Here is a 19,017-nt window from a genome sequence, read left to right as displayed (position 1 = left end):
GGTTGGCCGCTACTGTAAAACAGATGAAGAAGAGAAAAGGAGTAGTTGAATAGGTTTGAAGCGCGGATGGCTCTTTCTTTTTTGAGCTCATATAGATACAGTGAGCATCAAAAGTGAGTAAACACCCGCGAATTTTTTGATTTTTTTAGGATCATGAAAAACATTATAGTCCGACTTAAATCTTTTTTTTTTCACAACCGAATCTATTATTCAACTCCATCTCCAACAAACCTAAACATTAAAATTTTAATCGATGAATAAATTTTAGGATTTTCATTATCTTAAAAAAAATCAAATAATTTTTGGTGCATACTCACTTCTGAGGCTCACTGTATATGAGCTTATAAATCACCTCATATAGATCTCTAGTCAACTAGAAAATAAATGGTTGAAAAACTTTTTTTATTTTTAAACTTTGAATTCTTTACAATTTCATTTTCTCAAACACTCATCTCATCGCAAATTTTTTATATTTCAAATATTAAAAATTCTTTAAAATTAAGAATCGTACATTTAATAAACAAAATAAATAATTACAAATAATATTGGGTCTATTTTTGAGCAATTAGAAGAAGCACAGGGAATAGTAGAAAGGAAACGGAAATATGAATGAATGCCTATAATAATTTATCTATGTTGGCAAGGTGATTTAATTTGTTTATTATAATCTATCAAAAAAGCCAGTTGTAAATAGTGAAAATAAACAAATTAATACAAAACACATATTTATAAAAAAAATCAAAGAAAATAATTGAATAATTAATCAATATGGCAGATATTATTACAAACACCGAGGAGGAGCCACCAGAACCAGTGGAAGATGAAAGAACTAAGTATAAATGTCTTAAAATTCATTAAAAACTAAATATTTGTAACTAACAGAATCTTTCTTTGAATAAAGATTCATGCGAACAAATCGTAAAGTTTTACAGTGGACGCCGCCGGAAAATGAATATGAACTGACGGAAACTTCCTTTGATAGCAATCTAGCTTGGGAGGCCTTGTTAACTTTACCCAGTTGCCAGGAGATGATGATCAAAGATTCAAATCAAAAACTTCTTAATCTAGTAGTGGGTGTTAATGTTACACAAGAATTTCCCTGGAAACAAATTCCCTATAGAAATTTACGCGACAATCTCTTTGATGACCTGTCAAATGGCCAATTGTTGCACAATGCTTTTCAGGGATATGATCTGGACAGTCATATTCTGGTGGGATATGTGCCATTAATTACACAAGACATGGAAGAAACACCTTCGGGAGATCCTTTTGTTTTATATGTAAATCCGGCCGATGCAAAATTGGCTCTGGCCATAATACGCAATCTGGAGACATTTGAACGTTTAATTATTAACAAACGTTTGTTGAGACAACCGCGTAAATGGATTTCGCTGGGCAGTGAAGACGAGGTGAATTTAACCATTGCTCAGCGTTATCACGAGCCAGTGGATGTTGAAATACAAAGTGTCTATCCCTTGACCATACCAGCTGACAAAGAATTTGCATTTCGTTTGACGAAAGACGTTAGAGATGGTTATGTCGAATTGATACCTTCGGAAAATGCTCGCTTTGAAAATGTTTCTCGTCGTCGCATCACAGTGGGCATACAATCATCATTTCCACGCATCGATATAGAACAACAAACCGATCCAACATTTCCCACAAATGCTTGGGCTCAGTATCTGTATGAGATAAATGAAGATGGTGGGTGAAGTTGCTTCTATTACTATAATTACGCTTTTAAATATTTGCAATGTTTCTTATAAAGATGACGGTCTGGATGAGGAATCTGAGGAAGAGGAACCTAAAGAAAAGACTGTAAGTAAACCTGCAACACCAGAGCCTCCAAAAGAATCCAAACCACCTCCAGAAGTTTCAGATAGTGTTAAGTTATTGCTGAAGACCTTGGAGTTTAATCAAATAGATATGTATCGGTAAGAGATTCAGAATTATAAACTAATATAACAATTGTAGAGCACACAAGATTTTACAAATTTGCACTGACCTTTAACACTTTTAATTTCGGGGGAATAAAATTTTAAAATATATAGGATTTCCTATAATTTAAATATTTATTACTCAAATCAACCTCACTCACCAAACATTTTAGCTAATATGTACTTCATATTCTACTTTCAGTAATGACTATCCCTATATATCGGATAAATGCGTCATGCACTATACCTCACCGTGTCTGGAAGAGACCTTGTGTTTTGCCAACATTGCTAAAAGTCAACAAAGATATGTAAGCGGTTACGATTGGTATCCCGCTCTGGCTGGACTTATTGTAACCTCTTATATATTTAGTACAGCGGCCACCATAGAATCGGGTAATGCCAGTGAAACCCTCAACAATAAATTATTGAAATTGTCTTTTTAATCGCCATCAATTGTTTCAGAGCAGTTAACAGCCAATATGATGTGATACAACGAACCGTCTTGGAACCGAAACCCATATTAATGTGGAGCTTTAGTGATAATCTGAATTATAAACTGGAATTTGAATCCCCCTTAGAGGTAATAACATTATCCTTTTGTCCATATGAGCCCAATGTGCTGTTGGGCGGTGCTACTAATGGTCAAATTATCTTGTGGGATTTACAAAATCGTGCCGAAAAACTAGACAACGAAGAAATGTTGTCGTCCTCTCAAAATCGCTATCGTGTGCTAATGAATGAATTCCTTAAGTGGACTGTACAAATCAACGAGGATATATTAGTAGCACCGGCTACGGTGTCAAGTTTGGAGAATTCTCAAAAGGGCACCATAACATCTATACATTGGCTTAGCAGTCATTGCTTTATTAACTCGTTTGGCAAAGTTTACACCGATGCTAGTGAATTAACAAAATATCGTTATTTTATAACCACATCGTTGGATGGTACTATAGCATTTTGGAATTTAGATGCTCAGGCGGGTAAAAAAGTAAGCAGCGGCTTACGGCGTGATCTGCCAAAGGCACTGACACAGAGTGAATCTTCGTATAAGGGCAAAGTTTTGATGCCGATCTTTACAGTGGTCTTTAATGAGCCAATAACTGCGGTAATAGCCGATACTCCAGTATTTAAATGTCATATAAAAGATAGAGAAGCAAAAACCGCCAAAAATCAGTATAATTATGCCATAGAATCGGTGGAAATTGATGTACCTGAAGTGAGGCAATCGTGTATAACAGCTTCATTTTATGGCCGCATAGAACGTTTAACATGGTCGGGTCTCTACGCCGATGCTGATGGTCGTGAAGTTGTTACTACTTCGTTAAATTTTGCTCGTGTTCATGATGGGCCGGTCATATCTATGAAAAGAAATCCATTTTTTCCTTGGCTTTTTGTATCGATTGGTCGTACCGTGTTTGCTGTGTGGAAAGAGGACTACAATTATTCTCCGATATTTTGGCGTAAACGTCAGTGTGATTTGACCGCAGTAGCATGGAGTGAATCAAGACCATCGGTATTCTTTCTCACGCGTATTGATGGCAGTCTTGAGGCTTGGGATATATTGTGTAAGAGGAGAGTTAAATAAATTTGTTTTAATATAATTTTAATCAGCCATAATTTTAGCTCGGGACGATGATGCCTGTTTAAATGATACTTTGGGTGGTGGTATAGTTACCAACATTTGCGAACACAAACCTTCGGAGCCGGAAAAGTTATTGGGTATTGGCGACTACAATAGTAGTTTGCGTATGGTAAAATTACCCAAAAGTCTTTATCAGGCTATGGACCAAGAAGTAGAGGACATGAAACAATACATTTTAAAAGAAGAATCTCGCAAAAAAGACATACAAGCTTTTGAACAAAAATACTATGAAAAGAATAAAGATTTCATAGAAGCAAAACTACAAGCAGAACGTGATACCCATAAAGAAATGGAACGCATGGAAAAGGAGGCTTTACTAATGGCCAATCGTAAAGCCAAAGAGGAAGAAGATGCCAAAAAGTATTAAAATTTTTAATTAAATGTTTAAATATACATACATACATACATATATTAATTAGAAAATGTCTCTAATCTATTTAAGAGCTGCTGAGCCAGCCGCTCATACGACATACACGGAGCGCATGAAAAAACAATGGTACGAATTAAATCTCAATCGTCTCCTGGGTATTTTGATGTCACGCAAACGAGTTAATGAAAAACAATTGAATGAACAAACTGCCTTGGAAAAAGAACGTCTAGCCTATGAATTGGCCAAAAAAGTATCCCTAGCAGAAGTTCTCAAACGTGTGGGCGACGAAGTGGCCGCAGTACGTTCGCGTATTTACCCACAAGAGATACCAGATTTACAACGCAACGACATGATACAATCATCGGTGGAGAGCATTATGCAGTCTGTGGAAACCTATCAATTAATTGAAAGCGAAGCTAATGACATCCTTAATGGATTTGATAGTTTCGATAATATCGATTATGCAGAATTCTTACATCGTGGCCAACAACGACGCAAACATCTCAATAAATCATTGGGTGGCAATACAGAACGTTGGTATTGGTATGAAACTATGGCCGAGGAGAATTTAATTGGTGATTGCGATTGGGGTTTAGAAACATTTGCTGATCTTTTGCAAAATACCGATGTGGGATCATTGCCGCCATCGGAATTGAGTCTGCTTCGAAAAGAGGAAGATGAAGCTAATCAAGCGGATGGTGAAGGGGATTAATAATGATTAATTCAATATTTTTTGGCATATGGAAAGGACAATTTTGTAATTTAATCGATATGTTTCTTAATATTATTCATTACTTAAACTATAGGTTGTATTTAATAAACTGTTAATTCGAAAAATGTTTCAAAATTTACGTTCCCAGCAACTTTACAAGTATTCAAGTAATTGTCATTAATGTCTGACCACTTAGCTGACTCCAATTTATATATTTTAGGGTAATTTGACACATTTGTGCTCTGATTAGTGTAGACAGAAATCAATTTCTATGTGGAAACACATAGTTTTAATTCCGAAGTGGGTATATTAGATTCAGTGGACCTTCTTCCACAATGTTTACACATTTTATTACTATATGGCGTTGCAGGTTAAAAGTAAATGACAAAAATGCCAATCAAACTCACTTGTGAACCTCATATAGTTCACTGCCGGAGGAATATCAAACAAAATCATATACTATTAAAATGGAACTTAATCGCCAGCGGAGTGGAAATTGTGTTTAGCAATTGCAATAGTATCATCTATTATTCCAAATTTATCTTTAAAATCCTCTTTTTTAAGATAAAAAGCAAAAAGAATTCCTTAAAGTAGGTTTAAAGTAGGGTCGAATCTACTATAAAATTTTTACATTTAACAATTGTTTATCAAAGGTATTTTAAGCTATTAATCGTTTATGAATACAACTTTATGAAAATTTTCCTATAATTGGTTTATAAACCGTTTGTAAATGTTTATGCATATGGCTGTCAGAATATTTTTCTGTTATAGCTATTTTATATAGAAAACTCATGTGTATAACAGTATAATAGTGTATTTTTATTAAGAATATCTTTTATAAAGAACAGCTTTAGTAAAACAGTATTTTCTATACAAAATCTTGTGTATAATAGTATTTTCAATCGAAAATTTTGTGTATAACAGTATTTTCAATAGAAATAATAGTTTCTATAGAAAATCCTTTGAATAACAGTATTTTCTTTAGAAAATCTTGTGTATAACAGTATTTTATATAGTAAATATTCAGTATAACAGTATTTCCTATAGAAAATCGCCAGTATAACAGCATTTTCTGTATAAAATCGTGTGTATAACAGTATTTTCCTAGATCAATCTTCAGTATAAAAGTATTCCTATAGTGCAGTAAAAAAATCTTGTGTATAACAATAGTTCCTATAGAAAATCTTGTGTATAAAAGTATTTTCTTTAGTAAATCTTCAGTATTACATCATTTTCTATACAAAATCGTGTGTATAACAGTATTTTCTATAGAAAATCTTGTGTATAACGAAATTATACTTCAAAATAAAAATTTGAAATATATATAGGTAAACAAAATTATTTTTTTCAATGTTAATTTAAAATTAGTTTCGAAATTTTTTTTTCGAAATGTTTTTTTAAAATTTTTTTTATAATTTTTAAATAAATTTTTTTTTTAAATTTTTTTAATATTCAACTCAAAAAAATTTTTGATGAATAAAAAAATTCGGGTAAAATTTTTTTTTTCCGATTTTGACCGCTTGACAGCTCCAACTTACTATGGTCTTATATACATATGTCATTGCAAAGGTCTTTGAAATATCTATCATTAGATATCCATATTTTCTATATTAATGACTTAGTAATCCAGATATACATAGGTAAAAAAATAGGTAAAAAATTGAGGTTGTCCTGGTTTTTTCCTCATATCACAGCGATTTGTGGACCGATTTTGCTGATTTTAAATAGGAAACTTCTCGAAAGCATGTCTGACATAATTATTGTTGATTTGGATCCCGAAGATATCTGGAGACAGACAGACGGACAAACAGATGGACATGACTTAATCGTCTCCGCTATCTATAAGGATCCAGAATATATATACTTTATAGGGTCGGAAAATTATATTGTGGAAACAACAAACGGAATGACAAACTTATATATACCCTTCTCAGGAAGGTGAAGGGTATAATAAATTAAATTTTTCAATTATATATATTATTATTTTAAAAATCACTAGTTCATCTTAGTCTTTCTTTAAAGTTGAAGATAAAACATTGTTCACACATATATTTTTGTATTGATATGAACCAAACTATAGTTATTTTTATGACTGTTGAGTTGCGTCACTAGTCTATTCTGTACTATTCGATATTTTTATTTGTTTAGCCAATGTTCATAATAAATATGTCATAACATGCTTAAGAAAGTAATTTTGTAAAAATAAAAACTGTTACTAAATCAATTTCTTACAAGTTATTTTTATGAAAAGAATCCATTATATTCTCTTGAATAATGTCAATAACTTGTTTTATATTTGACGCAAATAGAACGTAACTTTTTAATAATTTTTGCGGTTAATCATTCCAGGAAATGTTTTGTTAATACTGTTGGTATGGAGTAATACAACTAATAGATTGTAATTCATATACATATAAATTATTTAACAAATTCCTTTTAAAAACTGTAAACTTTTGTTAAACACTGTTATTTCTCCAGTTTTTTTGTTTTCAAATCAAGTTAAACGCATGCGAACTTTAAAGTATTTGTTTTTTATAACGACTCTACTCGGAATTCAGAAAAGTGCATAAAAAACACATAGATACATATATAAATACATATGTATGCATGTTAACGCTTTTAATAATTTATTATATTTTTAACACAGAAAAACATCGACAATCGTCGCAGCAGCAACACCAATATGTTGCAATTGTAATCGCCTCAACAACAGAGAGCTGAATGTCCTTGAAATCGAAAAAACCGGCATAATTTTAAATAGGTTGATAAACGGGTGTATTTTAAAACAAATAAAAATTTTAAAGATAAACATGTTTGACTAAATAAATTAAGCATAAAAATACAACAAAACAAAAAACACAACGAAAAGAAACAACACTTTTACTCTCGATATTAAAAGAATTCATGTTTATAAATGGTATTAAACGAACTATTTATGAGCTACATTGATTAAAGAGTTCTTAATGAAGTTCAGATTTAAAATGTTAACCAATTTTTCACATATAAATAAATTGATCGATTAAGCGATGAAATTTTAAAAACTAGGTTTATGTCAAGGCGAATTCATACAAGGTGGTGGCAGTTCTACAATAACAACAATTGGTCTTAACAAATGACAAAAAACTAATAATTTTGTATTTTTTTTAAATTTTTTGGAAAACAAATTTTTTTGAACTGTTTTTTTAAATTTTTAAAAAAAAAATTTAATTTTGAAATTTTTTTTTAGTATTTAGCGAAAAAAATGTTGGTGAAAAAAAAAATCGGGTTCAAAAATATTTTTTCCGATTTTGTAGGTCCAACTTACTATGGTTTTATATACGTCATTGCAAAGGTCTTTTAAATATCTATCATTAGATATCCATATTGTCTATATTAATGACATAGTAATCCAGATACAGGTCAAAAATTGGTAAAAAATCGAGGTTGTCCTGGTTTTTTCCTTATATCTCAGCCATTTGTGGACCGATTTCGCTAATTTTAAATAGCAAACTTCTCGAAAGCATGTCTGACAGAATTATTGAAGATTTGGATCCCGAAAATATCTGGGGTCTTCAGAAAATTTATTTCAACAGACAGACGGACATGTCTTAATAGACTCCGCTATCTATAAGGATCCAGAATATATATACTTTATAGGGTCGGAAATGAAAAAATGTAGAAATTACAAACGGAATTTCTAATGAAGGGTATAACAAGCTTTGACAATTGTTAGAACCAAAAAGCGAAAAAAAATTTATCAGCTGTTTGGCTGACTCCACCTTGTATAAATTCGCCTTGGTTTATGTCTGAAACTTTTACTGTTATATATATTTCTAATTGCAGTAACTCGATAAGCCACAAAATCAAAATATTGAAAAAACGGATTCAAAGTTTTCAAAAATTTGAAAAATATATCAATTTTATGAAAAAACGCTTTACATTTTTAACAGGCCTACCTAAATCAGAGCGTAAGGCGTAATGTGTTTTTTCGCTTAGCTTTAACGCTGAAATGTCATAACTAAATAATAGCGGCAACAATAAAAACAAAGTTATCAATATATACATATTTTTCTCAAGTCAAATTGGAGCTAGTCTATACCTGATAAATTTTTATCATGATAAATGTCAAAATCGTTTTCAAGATAAAAAATTATCAGGTTAGTCTCCATTTATTAGTATTATTGCTTCGTTATGACAAAATTGTTAGTGCTTTTGCTCAGACAACTTTGTCTTGACAACAAACGTCACACAGTGGTATGAGATTAAAAAAAAATGGATATAAATCTGTAACTTCTAAACCCTTACGCCGATTTCACATGCGCAAAGATGAAGTGTAGTCGAGTTTGAGTTTTGAATTTGGACCTCATGAGCCCACCAGGAGCGGGACCAGGGGTTCCCAAAGTTGGACACCTCGGGTATGTTCAATTTTTAAAATGATCCTATTTCTTCGTTTGTGTTCCGAAAAAAAAATTACACATATAGAATCTCTTCGTCGAGCACTACATAAATCATAGCTATCAATTATCTCTTATAGCTTAGGAGATATTCGATTTGAAAATTTAATTTTCAACATTTTTTCCCACCCTACTCCAGTTTTTTGGTGACCGCGGTTCCAAATATTCCCCGATTTGATCTATAGATCTATATATGTATTTAAAAAAATTAAAAAGGCGATTTTTCGCAATTTTTTTTGGAAAAAAGTACTTTTATTCTTTTTAAGTTATCTAAAAAATTTCTAAGAGGATGTATAATGAATTTGTACTTTTTGAAATCTAACTTTACGCCAAATATTTTAAATGAAAAAAACATTTATAATTTTTGATACCGACGGGATCAGGTCCATTAAAAAAATGCCTATTTTTTATGTAAAATTCAACTTTAGGGCAAAAATTCTCAAATCGCATACTCGATATCAAAATATAGTAACCTATTTTAGATGGCCCAATAAGTTCTTAATTATCTTGTAAAGGGTTCCGATAAGCCCGATAAAATTTCCGATAAAATTTTATTTCAATTTGAAAAATTTGTATCTATGCAAAATTCAATAAAAAGCATTTTTTGTCATATTTTTCAAAAAAGTATTCCATGAATTTTTTAATTGTCAAAAGTTATGTACATTTTTGAAAAGTAGACAAAATCCTCTATCCATTGATATATAACATGTCTGTCTACCTTTATGGTATTATCTGCAATATATTTACACAAATAACCAAAAATATGTGAAAATTGTAATTTTTTTTTAGTTTGTCTCACATTTTGGTTCATAGCTCTGGTTCTACAGAACCGATTTTGCTGATTTTCAATACCAAACAATAAACATAATTTTTGCAAGTCTACCAATTTTGTAATTTGGATGTGAACAAGTTTTACACAGACAGACGGACATGGCACAATCGAGTTAGAATTTCATAAGGGTCAAGAAAATATATACTTTGTTGGGTCTCAGATGAATATTTCTCAATGTTACACACGGAATGACAAACTTATATATACCCTCATTCACCACTTGTGTGTGGTGGAGGGTATAAAAGGTCCCAAAAAGAACTCGAGCATAAACTGGTGGAGAAGGGCAATCTAAGTCACTTTTTTTTAGTTACCAAATGGAGTTGGAGAAACTTTTCAAAATTCAAGACTAACGGAAAATTGTAACTTTCTTCTTATGATACTTTTATATAGTTTTTTTTTTCGTATAGATTTTAATTTTTTGTGATATTTTTGTTTTAAACATTTCGTTGTATTATTTTATATTTTTTAAATTGCTTATTGTAGGGTACAGTAAACAAGTTTTGTGAAAAAATGTGTTTATATAAAGCGACATCTCGCGAATACTAAGAATATTCTAAGTTAAACAGATGCTAATTTAAAACAGAAAATTAAAAATGCTAAAATCTATAGACGACATTTACGCAAAAAGCAGAATAGAAATAAAAACAAAAATATTACGCCAACGTCAATCATTATACATATTTCATTAAACATTTTATGATAATTTATTTGTTAATGAGAAGTAGGAAGGAAATAAGTAATACAAAATCTTGTGAATAGCTGGCTTCTTTAAAACTTCTATAAATAAACTAAACATTTACATACTATTCATTTATTCAAAGTCATGAAATTTGTGATATTTACACCAAAACTTATATCAAAGAAATTACATAAAATAACCTAGGGAAAGATTTGTTGTTTACACAATTGTGTAAATGATACTTTTTTGTATTGATCAATCAAAGCAACTAATCGATCATGAACATTTCTGCATCGATCATCTATCAATATTGAAATTGTACCATGCAAAATATGAAATATTAATTGTTGTTTAGTGTGTTTGTATAGAGCGCGGCTTTATACCCCCACTCAGACATAATTTGGATGTTGTTTGTTTGTTATGAATATATACATTTTAAAATTTTAAATATTAATGATATATTTAATTAAATCTTAACGAGTACAACACAGACGAGTATTCATATAGCTATGATCGTATAAGAAATATACTCGTATTTATGCATAGGTGTAAAGTTTTTAGGTAAAGGTTTTTGAAATTAAATAAACATATTCGATCCCAATATTTTTTTTTTAGTTTTTGGATTATGCACATTTTTACACACTTTAAAGTTAAGTTCATGTACCTCAGTATATACAAATGTATGTATATATTTTTACCTGTGTATTTGTAACATTTGTTGTATTATGGTTGCCAAACGAGAGTACAAGTTGTAAACCTTGAAAATTATTAACTATATCAGCTAATTTCTGTAAAAGTTATAGGTTTTTTTGTTTTGTATTGTTGCTATACATATTTGTAAATATGCATCAATTTATAATGATCATGATGATGTTGGTGTTTTTTTATTTTGTGTTGCTGTCTCTGCTGGAAGATGCACGCACGCTTAGTAGTCGTCTTTTACTAGACTTCATTAATTTGAAATGAATATTGACAGACAAAGCTGAGAAAATAAAAACTTAAAAGGTTTTTCAAAATTAAATTTAAAGGTGGTTTTTGATATGTACCCTATGTTTAGCATAGGTATAATAGGGTACATTTTGGAATGGAATTAAGGTTCATACGCGGGAAAAATTTCCTGGGAATTCAAGGGAATAATTTTTTGTTAATTTTCGGGAAATGTTTGTCGGGAATTTTCGGGAATTTCTTCATAAGTTTTCTTCTAAAAGTTACAATATTTACATTCGTTTCGATGGACAAATTTGTTTAGAGATTAAAACTGTGTCAATACCGATCAAATGCCACTATTAAATTAGAAACCCTTATAAAGGCTGGACCAACATTGTACAACCAAATATATGTAGTTATTTAATACTTCTTTTAAAACCATGGAAAAATTATAAGTCGATTTATTCGAAAAAATTGTCTGGTTTTTGGTTTAATTTAGTATTAAAAAGTTCCCGGGAATGAAACGATTTTTAAATTTCCTCCTGGGAATGAAAAAAGTCCGGGAAATTAGGAACCCTAAATGGAATTCATCATTTCAAAATAAAGAGCAGATACTGATATTTTGCCGAGAAAGTATACGATATCATAATCAGGAAAACTATACATGCGTTCTTTAACAACTACACATTGTTAAACAGTAAATAATGAAAATGATTAATTTACAGAGTTTTTAAAGAAACATTATTACCAAGTAAGAGAGATATGTATATTCGGCTGTGCCGAATCTTTTTTGGGAAATTTATTTGTTTTAATTGTTATTTAATTTTTTTTAAATATCAAATTTTTTTTTAATCTTAAAATTTTTTTGGTTTTTTAAATTTTTTTTTTGGGAAAAAAAATTTGGATTAAAAAATATTTGTTCCGATTTTGAACCATTGTAGGTCCAACTTACTATGGTCTTATATACGTCGTTGCAAAGGTCTTTGAAATATATATCATTAGATATCCATATTGTCTATATTAATGACTTAGTAATCCAGATATATGTAGGTCAAAAATAGGTAAAAAAATCGAGGTTGTCCTGGTTTTTTCCTCATATCTCAGCCATTTGTGGACCGATTTTGCAGATTTTTAAATAGGAAACTTCTCGAAAGCATGTCTGACAGAATTATTGAAGATTTGGATCTCGAAGATATCTGGGGTCTTCAGAAAATTGATTTCAACAGACAGACGGACAGACAGACATGGCTTAATCGACTCCGCTATCTATAAGGATCCAGAATATATATACTTACACTTTATAGGTTCGTAAAATTATATTGTGGAAATTACAAACTGAATGACAAACTTATACAGGTAGGCCTCCATTTACGCGGTTTGTTGGGCCCAAAAAAATAGCGTGTAAATCAAATTCGCGTAAAAAGAGGTTCTAATTTAGAACGCAATGCTTTTGTGGGGCCAATAATTTGTATATCGCGTAAAACAATACATCAGTCACATAACAAAAAAGAAATTGGGACCTAAAATTCGCGTTAAATAGAAAACACATATGTACATACATACATATCGTCACCTTAAATGAAAGCGGACGTAACTACACAAAAATTCAAAATCGAGTATTTGATTGATTGATTAAATAATTATTATTGATTTTATAACGTATCCTGTAAAAACAATAAAAATATAGTTACGTCCGTTTGCATTTAAGGCAACGATATATACTTTAAGTAAACTTATTTTATTTGTACTTTTAAAAACTTACTTAAAACAAAAGTAAAAAACTCAACTAAAAAAAATATTTCTTATCGAAAATTAAGGAAAAAATCTCAATTAAAAAAACAAAATATTCTAATGCTGGGTATACACGATACTATTTTTCGTACTACTCGTAGTATGAGTTGAAGTACGATTTTGTGATAGACGTTACTACAAATCGTACTATTTCCTTTGAAAAAAATGACAAGTAATAAAAATATCACAAAAATCAAAAATTTTTGATTTTCATACTTCGTTAGTACAACAACATGATACACGTTACTAATTTCATACTTATACGACTTATCGTAACGTGTATACCTAGCATAATACGTAAAAGAGATCAAAGAAATCTGTTATTCGCTTGTGTTTTTTCGTTTCTGATTGTTTGTTGACGCGTTATATAAAAATCGTGTAAAAAAAGTCGCGTATTTGAAAAAATGGTTGCTAATTTGAGTTCGCGTTATATCGAATTCGCGTAAATAAAGTACCGCGTAAATGGAGGCTTACCTGTATATACCCTTCTCACGAAAGTGAAGGGAAGAACAAGTAATAGAGCTATATTCGGCTTTTCCGAATCTTATACACCTTTCACTAATTTATACTTCAAAATACAATTTTTTTTAAATTTGTTTTTTTTTAATTTTTTTTTTAGCGAAAAAAAATCGGGTTAAAAATATTTTTTCCAATTTTGACCCATTGTAGGTCCAAGACCATAGTATGTCTTATATACGCCATTGCAAAGGTCTTCAAAATATAATCATTAGATATCCATATTGTCTATATTAATCTTGACCAGATATAGGTCAAAAATCGAGGGTTTTCCTGGATTTTTCCTTATATCTCAGCCATTTGTAGACCGATTTTAAATAGCAATGTATTAATGTATGAATCGTGTATATAAGTTATTTTGGGGCTTTGGAAAGTTGATTTCAACAGACAGACATGGCTTAATCGACTCCGCTATCTATAAGGATCCAGAATATATATACTTTATAGGGTCGGAATATTATATTGTGGAAATTACAAACGGAATGACAAACTTCTCACGAAGGTGAAGGTTATAATAAATGAATATAATTATACCGAAATTTCTTGAGTAGTGAAAAGGAGGCAGTATTGTTAGCTCTTAAAGTTTCTCAAAAAAATGTATCTTATTAAGAAGTGAAATGGAGGCAATATATTAAAAACTTTAAATTTCCGAGTTTTACCTGGAATTTTTTAATTTTTTTTCTTTACAAACAGAAAATTTCTAATCGAATTAAAAAATAACCCAAATCGCTCTAGCCGTTCTCACGTGATGCGATAATATACATGGACCATTTCATTTTTATATACATAAATAGATAAAATAAATAAAAGTAAACAAAAGAACTCCGTTCAACTCCGTTTGCGAGTCTAAATAGTGGCGCTAACTTATCAGAGTTGTACAAATGAAAATCCATAAAATTTTTGACAAGTTCAGTTTAATATCAAAAATTATCTGTAATATTTGAAATTTATATCTATAGAAAAATATATTTTTAAATAAAAATAAATAAATTTTTAAGTATTAATTTCCAAAAATTTCTATCTGATTAAACGCTTAAGAGTCTATTCTTATAGTCCACGTATTATTATAGTGTTTTAGGTTACGATAAATGTATACAGTGTCTTAATTGTTTATAAATATACTGAAATGTTTGTTAAAAACTTTCTTTTGACATAAATACATAATTTTCATTACCACTGTACATATTAATATATTAGAACCTAAATAATGTGTATATGTACGTACATATTCTTAATATTATTCCGACAATATCAACCACTGAGTGTTTTTAATCTGATAGTTATTAAGACAAAAATAAATTCCTAGCACGTATTTCATAATGAAGTATTTTTCCATCTTTATTTTGTGTATTTTTATTTGCATTTTAATTACGTGGGCATAAAATGATAGTTCTTTAAAATTGCACTTGTTATTATGCACTTTATTCTAGTGCCACCTGATATGATTCATTATTCATGCACTGACTGTTAGAAGTGAAAGAAAAAACTATTTAAATAAAATATGAAAATTATTTGTGGATACAGTTCGAATGTAAAAAAAAAAATTTGTGATCAACAAACTTTGGTTATCAACAGTGACCTGAATCGTTGCAAGTTCGAACATTTTCAAAGTTGGCCAAAACAAAATGTAAACAAACGTGTTTGCAAAAATGACTCAATTTTTGATTTTACGGCCTCTTAAATTTGGCACATTTTTTACATTTAAAACAAAAGGACTTGGTAAAATCTCCATAATTAAGATGAAACTTTATTATTTCTTATGAATTCTCATTAAGAAGTTAATGCGAGCACATTTTTATTACCAATTAGAAAGGTTCAGGGAACAGCTCTGGTTATTTATAACTGCAATGGCTCCCACAAAATGTTTTAGCTTTCTTTGTTCCAGACTTAGTATTTTAAACACTTTGCAAACCCACATTAAACATTATATAAGAAAACATATAAATTGTATTAAAAAAACTAAATACTTTACAAAGAAACCAAAATGAAATTAAACGAATACATTTGAAAAAACTTATACAAAATGCCATACGCATTTCAGATATAAATCGTAAATGAAATTAGCTATCATTGGTAATAGAAATGAAGGGAAAGAAATCTCTTTCTTTTTGCTGGTCTATTGAAGAAACTAATTTCATGTGTAGGAAACTTTATTAAATGCATTTAATTCAATTTAGTAACAAACACTTAATACCAACGAAATGACATTTAAACTCAATTGTCATGCTCCGAGCTTGAATGATAATAATATTAAATGAATGAAAGAAAGAAACAAAAAAATCATAACAATTACGAGGTAGTTTTTTAAAAGAGTTTAAACAGAAATTCAAACGAGTATTATGTGGTTTTATATTTATATCGCAAAAGATCTTAAATAAACAAAGTGACGACAAGACATCATCATACACTCCTAAATAAAAAAACTTAGTGCTTAAAGTGCTTAGTAATAAAGGACTTATTACTTGGTTGGACTTACGTGATTTTCATAAAATATTATGAAGCATTTGTAAATATTTCACATACACACAATTTCATTTCTTCACTTGGACTTCTACATGTGTAAACAAACTTATAAAAGTGAAGTAGTTAGTTAGTTGATGCAATGGGAACAGTGTTTTGGCTGCTTTAATTAATTAATAAAAGAGTTTAAGATATTTCAAAATCATTCAGACAAACTATTTCCTCATACATTAGAAAGCTTTTCGACATGAAAAAAAATGGCGTCGTTAGGAATCTAATAACAAGATGTCAAGTCCTTACTATAATAGCCTATTCCATGAGGATAAGTTTGACACTCCGTTTTTGTAATTTTCATATTAGAGATATAATAACGCTTTGGCAGACATTTTTTGGGATTATTTTTAAGTATCCCCTGCATATAAATATTTATGTTTAGCTCAAAATTAATTTATATTTCAGTAATTTTTTATGACCTCAAATCAAAGGTTCGAAAGAATTAATTCTTAATACCATTTTCGAAATAAAAATTAATTCCTTCTCTTACCCATTACGTTAAAGAAATCATTATGTATTAATTCATAGGCTTAATTCCTTTGTACTTAATATGTATTGAATTCATTCCTTTGAGAATTCATTCCTTAATTCCTTTGTACTTTAAATGTATTGAGAATTAATTCTCTATAGACATAATTCCTTATTAAATCATTAAAATTGTCTTGAATTCTAATCAATTACAAAATAGATTTTAAAATGTATTTAATGATTCATTTTTTCTTAAATTCGAATCTATTACAAAAAGACTTAAGTAATTTTTTTTTCAGTTCATTTTGTAAAACAAACAACAAAACTGAATGAAGAAAACATATTTTTATTCCATTTGTATTACACCATTTCAAATTGTATTTCAGAAATTTCTAATTGTATTTCAGAAATTTCTAATTATATTTCAGAAAATTCCAATTGAATAACAGAAATTTCCAATTATATTTCAGATTTTTCCATTTATATTTCAGCATTTTCCAATTATATTTCAGAATTTTCCATTTGTATTTCAAAAATTTCTAATTGTATTTCAGAAATTTCTATTTGTATTTCAGAAATTTTAATTTATACTTAAAAAGTTTCTAATTGTATTTCAGAATTTTCCAATTGTTTTTCAGAAATTTACATTGGTATTACTATTGGAATTTTCTGAAATACAAAAGGAAATTTCTGAAAAATAATTGGAAAATTCTGAAATACAATTAGAAACCTTTTAAGTATAAATTAAAAATTCTGAAATACAAATGGAAATTTCTGAAATACAATTAGAAATTTCTGATATATAAATGGAAAATTCTGAAACATAACTGGAATATTCTGAAATTCAATTAGAAAATTCTGAAATATAATTGGAAAATTCTGAAATATAATTGGAATTTTCTGTAATTCAATTGGAATTTTCTGAAATATAATTAGAAATTTCTGAAATACATTTAGAAATTTCTGAAATACAATTGGAAATGGTGTACATATGAATTAACAAAAATTTAATCATTCAAAAAATTAATAAATTCTGTTATGAATTAATTCCATTATTAATTAATTCAATGATGAATGAAGTCTCTTTTGAATAAAGGCCTTTGAATGAAGCTAAATAATTAGGAATGGATTTATGGAATGAATGAATGACATTTTTAAATCCGAATTAAAATTTTAGTGAATTAAGCTCAAATTTAATTAATTAATTAATTCGAAGCTATGAAGCTAATTATTGAATCTACAATTGCTTTATTTCTCTCTTTCTTGAATCAATTGGAATGACTAAGTATGAATTTAAATTATAGCAATTTCGTAGGAATTCAACTTTCGGGGATTCTTTATATGTGAAATGTGACGTCGAATTTTATCTGTTATTTTGGAAGATTTAAAAAAAAACTATCTGCCAAGCTTGTACAGAAATAAGAAAAGTTTTTTCGTTATCCCACAAAATACACATACATAACTCGATTTGTTATATAATGTTTTCGATAATATTTTGTATTTTTTTTATTTTTAATAAACAACCGAATTTTAGTTTCGAAACTTACTAAAGAAATTTGACAAATCACTATTATTCTTTCTTTATCCGTTAAATATCTAAGTGAAGTCTGGTGATTCATTATTTTGAAAATACGAAGGTGGGTCAATAAGTCCATGACTTTTTTAATTTTCCGCCACTTAACTGAAAATTTGAACAAGCTGGGTCATTTAGTTTGTGTGATTGAGGAGAAATTGGAAAAAAGTGAATTACGTGAAAGTAAAAACCATGGCTAAGCTTGATAAATACTATGGGAACTCTGCACCATAAATTTCAATGGTAAAAAGTGGTTTACTGAATTTCGTTTTGGCCGTACAAACGCGGAAGATGACGAAAGTTCTGGACACCCAGTTTAGGTCTCTCACCCGAATCAATTGAAAAATTCACAATATGATGTTGGCCGATCCGAGATTGAAAGTACGAGAGATTGCGAAAGCAAAATTTTTAATGATCACTGCGGTATGAGAAGCTTTCCGCAAAATAGCTGACGCGTTTGCTCACAATCGGGGGCACAAAAGGGTGCACACATGTTGCAGTTTCCACGGCAAAAATCCATGAATTCGGCTTCGAATTGCTCCCTCATCCACCCTAATCACTAGATTTTGACTCCAACGATGAAATCATCTCACAAACAAATACGTATTTTGATGACCTCGACA

General features: G+C 29.6%; 1 protein-coding gene across 1 annotated transcript; it reads left to right on the top strand.

Moving 5' to 3' along the window:
- Positions 1-768: 768 nt before the first annotated feature.
- Positions 769-4,661, top strand: mmm (missing minor mitochondria). Its single transcript, XM_065509268.1, has 7 exons — positions 769-833; positions 902-1,704; positions 1,769-1,934; positions 2,140-2,330; positions 2,402-3,502; positions 3,561-3,939; positions 4,022-4,661. Exons 1-7 carry the CDS (start codon positions 769-771, stop codon positions 4,659-4,661), a joined length of 3,345 nt encoding a protein of 1,114 aa, XP_065365340.1.
- Positions 4,662-19,017: the final 14,356 nt, after the last annotated feature.

This window comes from Calliphora vicina, chromosome 4 (assembly GCF_958450345.1).
Source record: "Calliphora vicina chromosome 4, idCalVici1.1, whole genome shotgun sequence".
NCBI classification, from domain to species: Eukaryota; Metazoa; Arthropoda; class Insecta; order Diptera; family Calliphoridae; genus Calliphora; species Calliphora vicina.
Note: the sequence above shows the minus strand (reverse complement) of the source record. Positions and strands in the feature narration are given on the sequence as shown.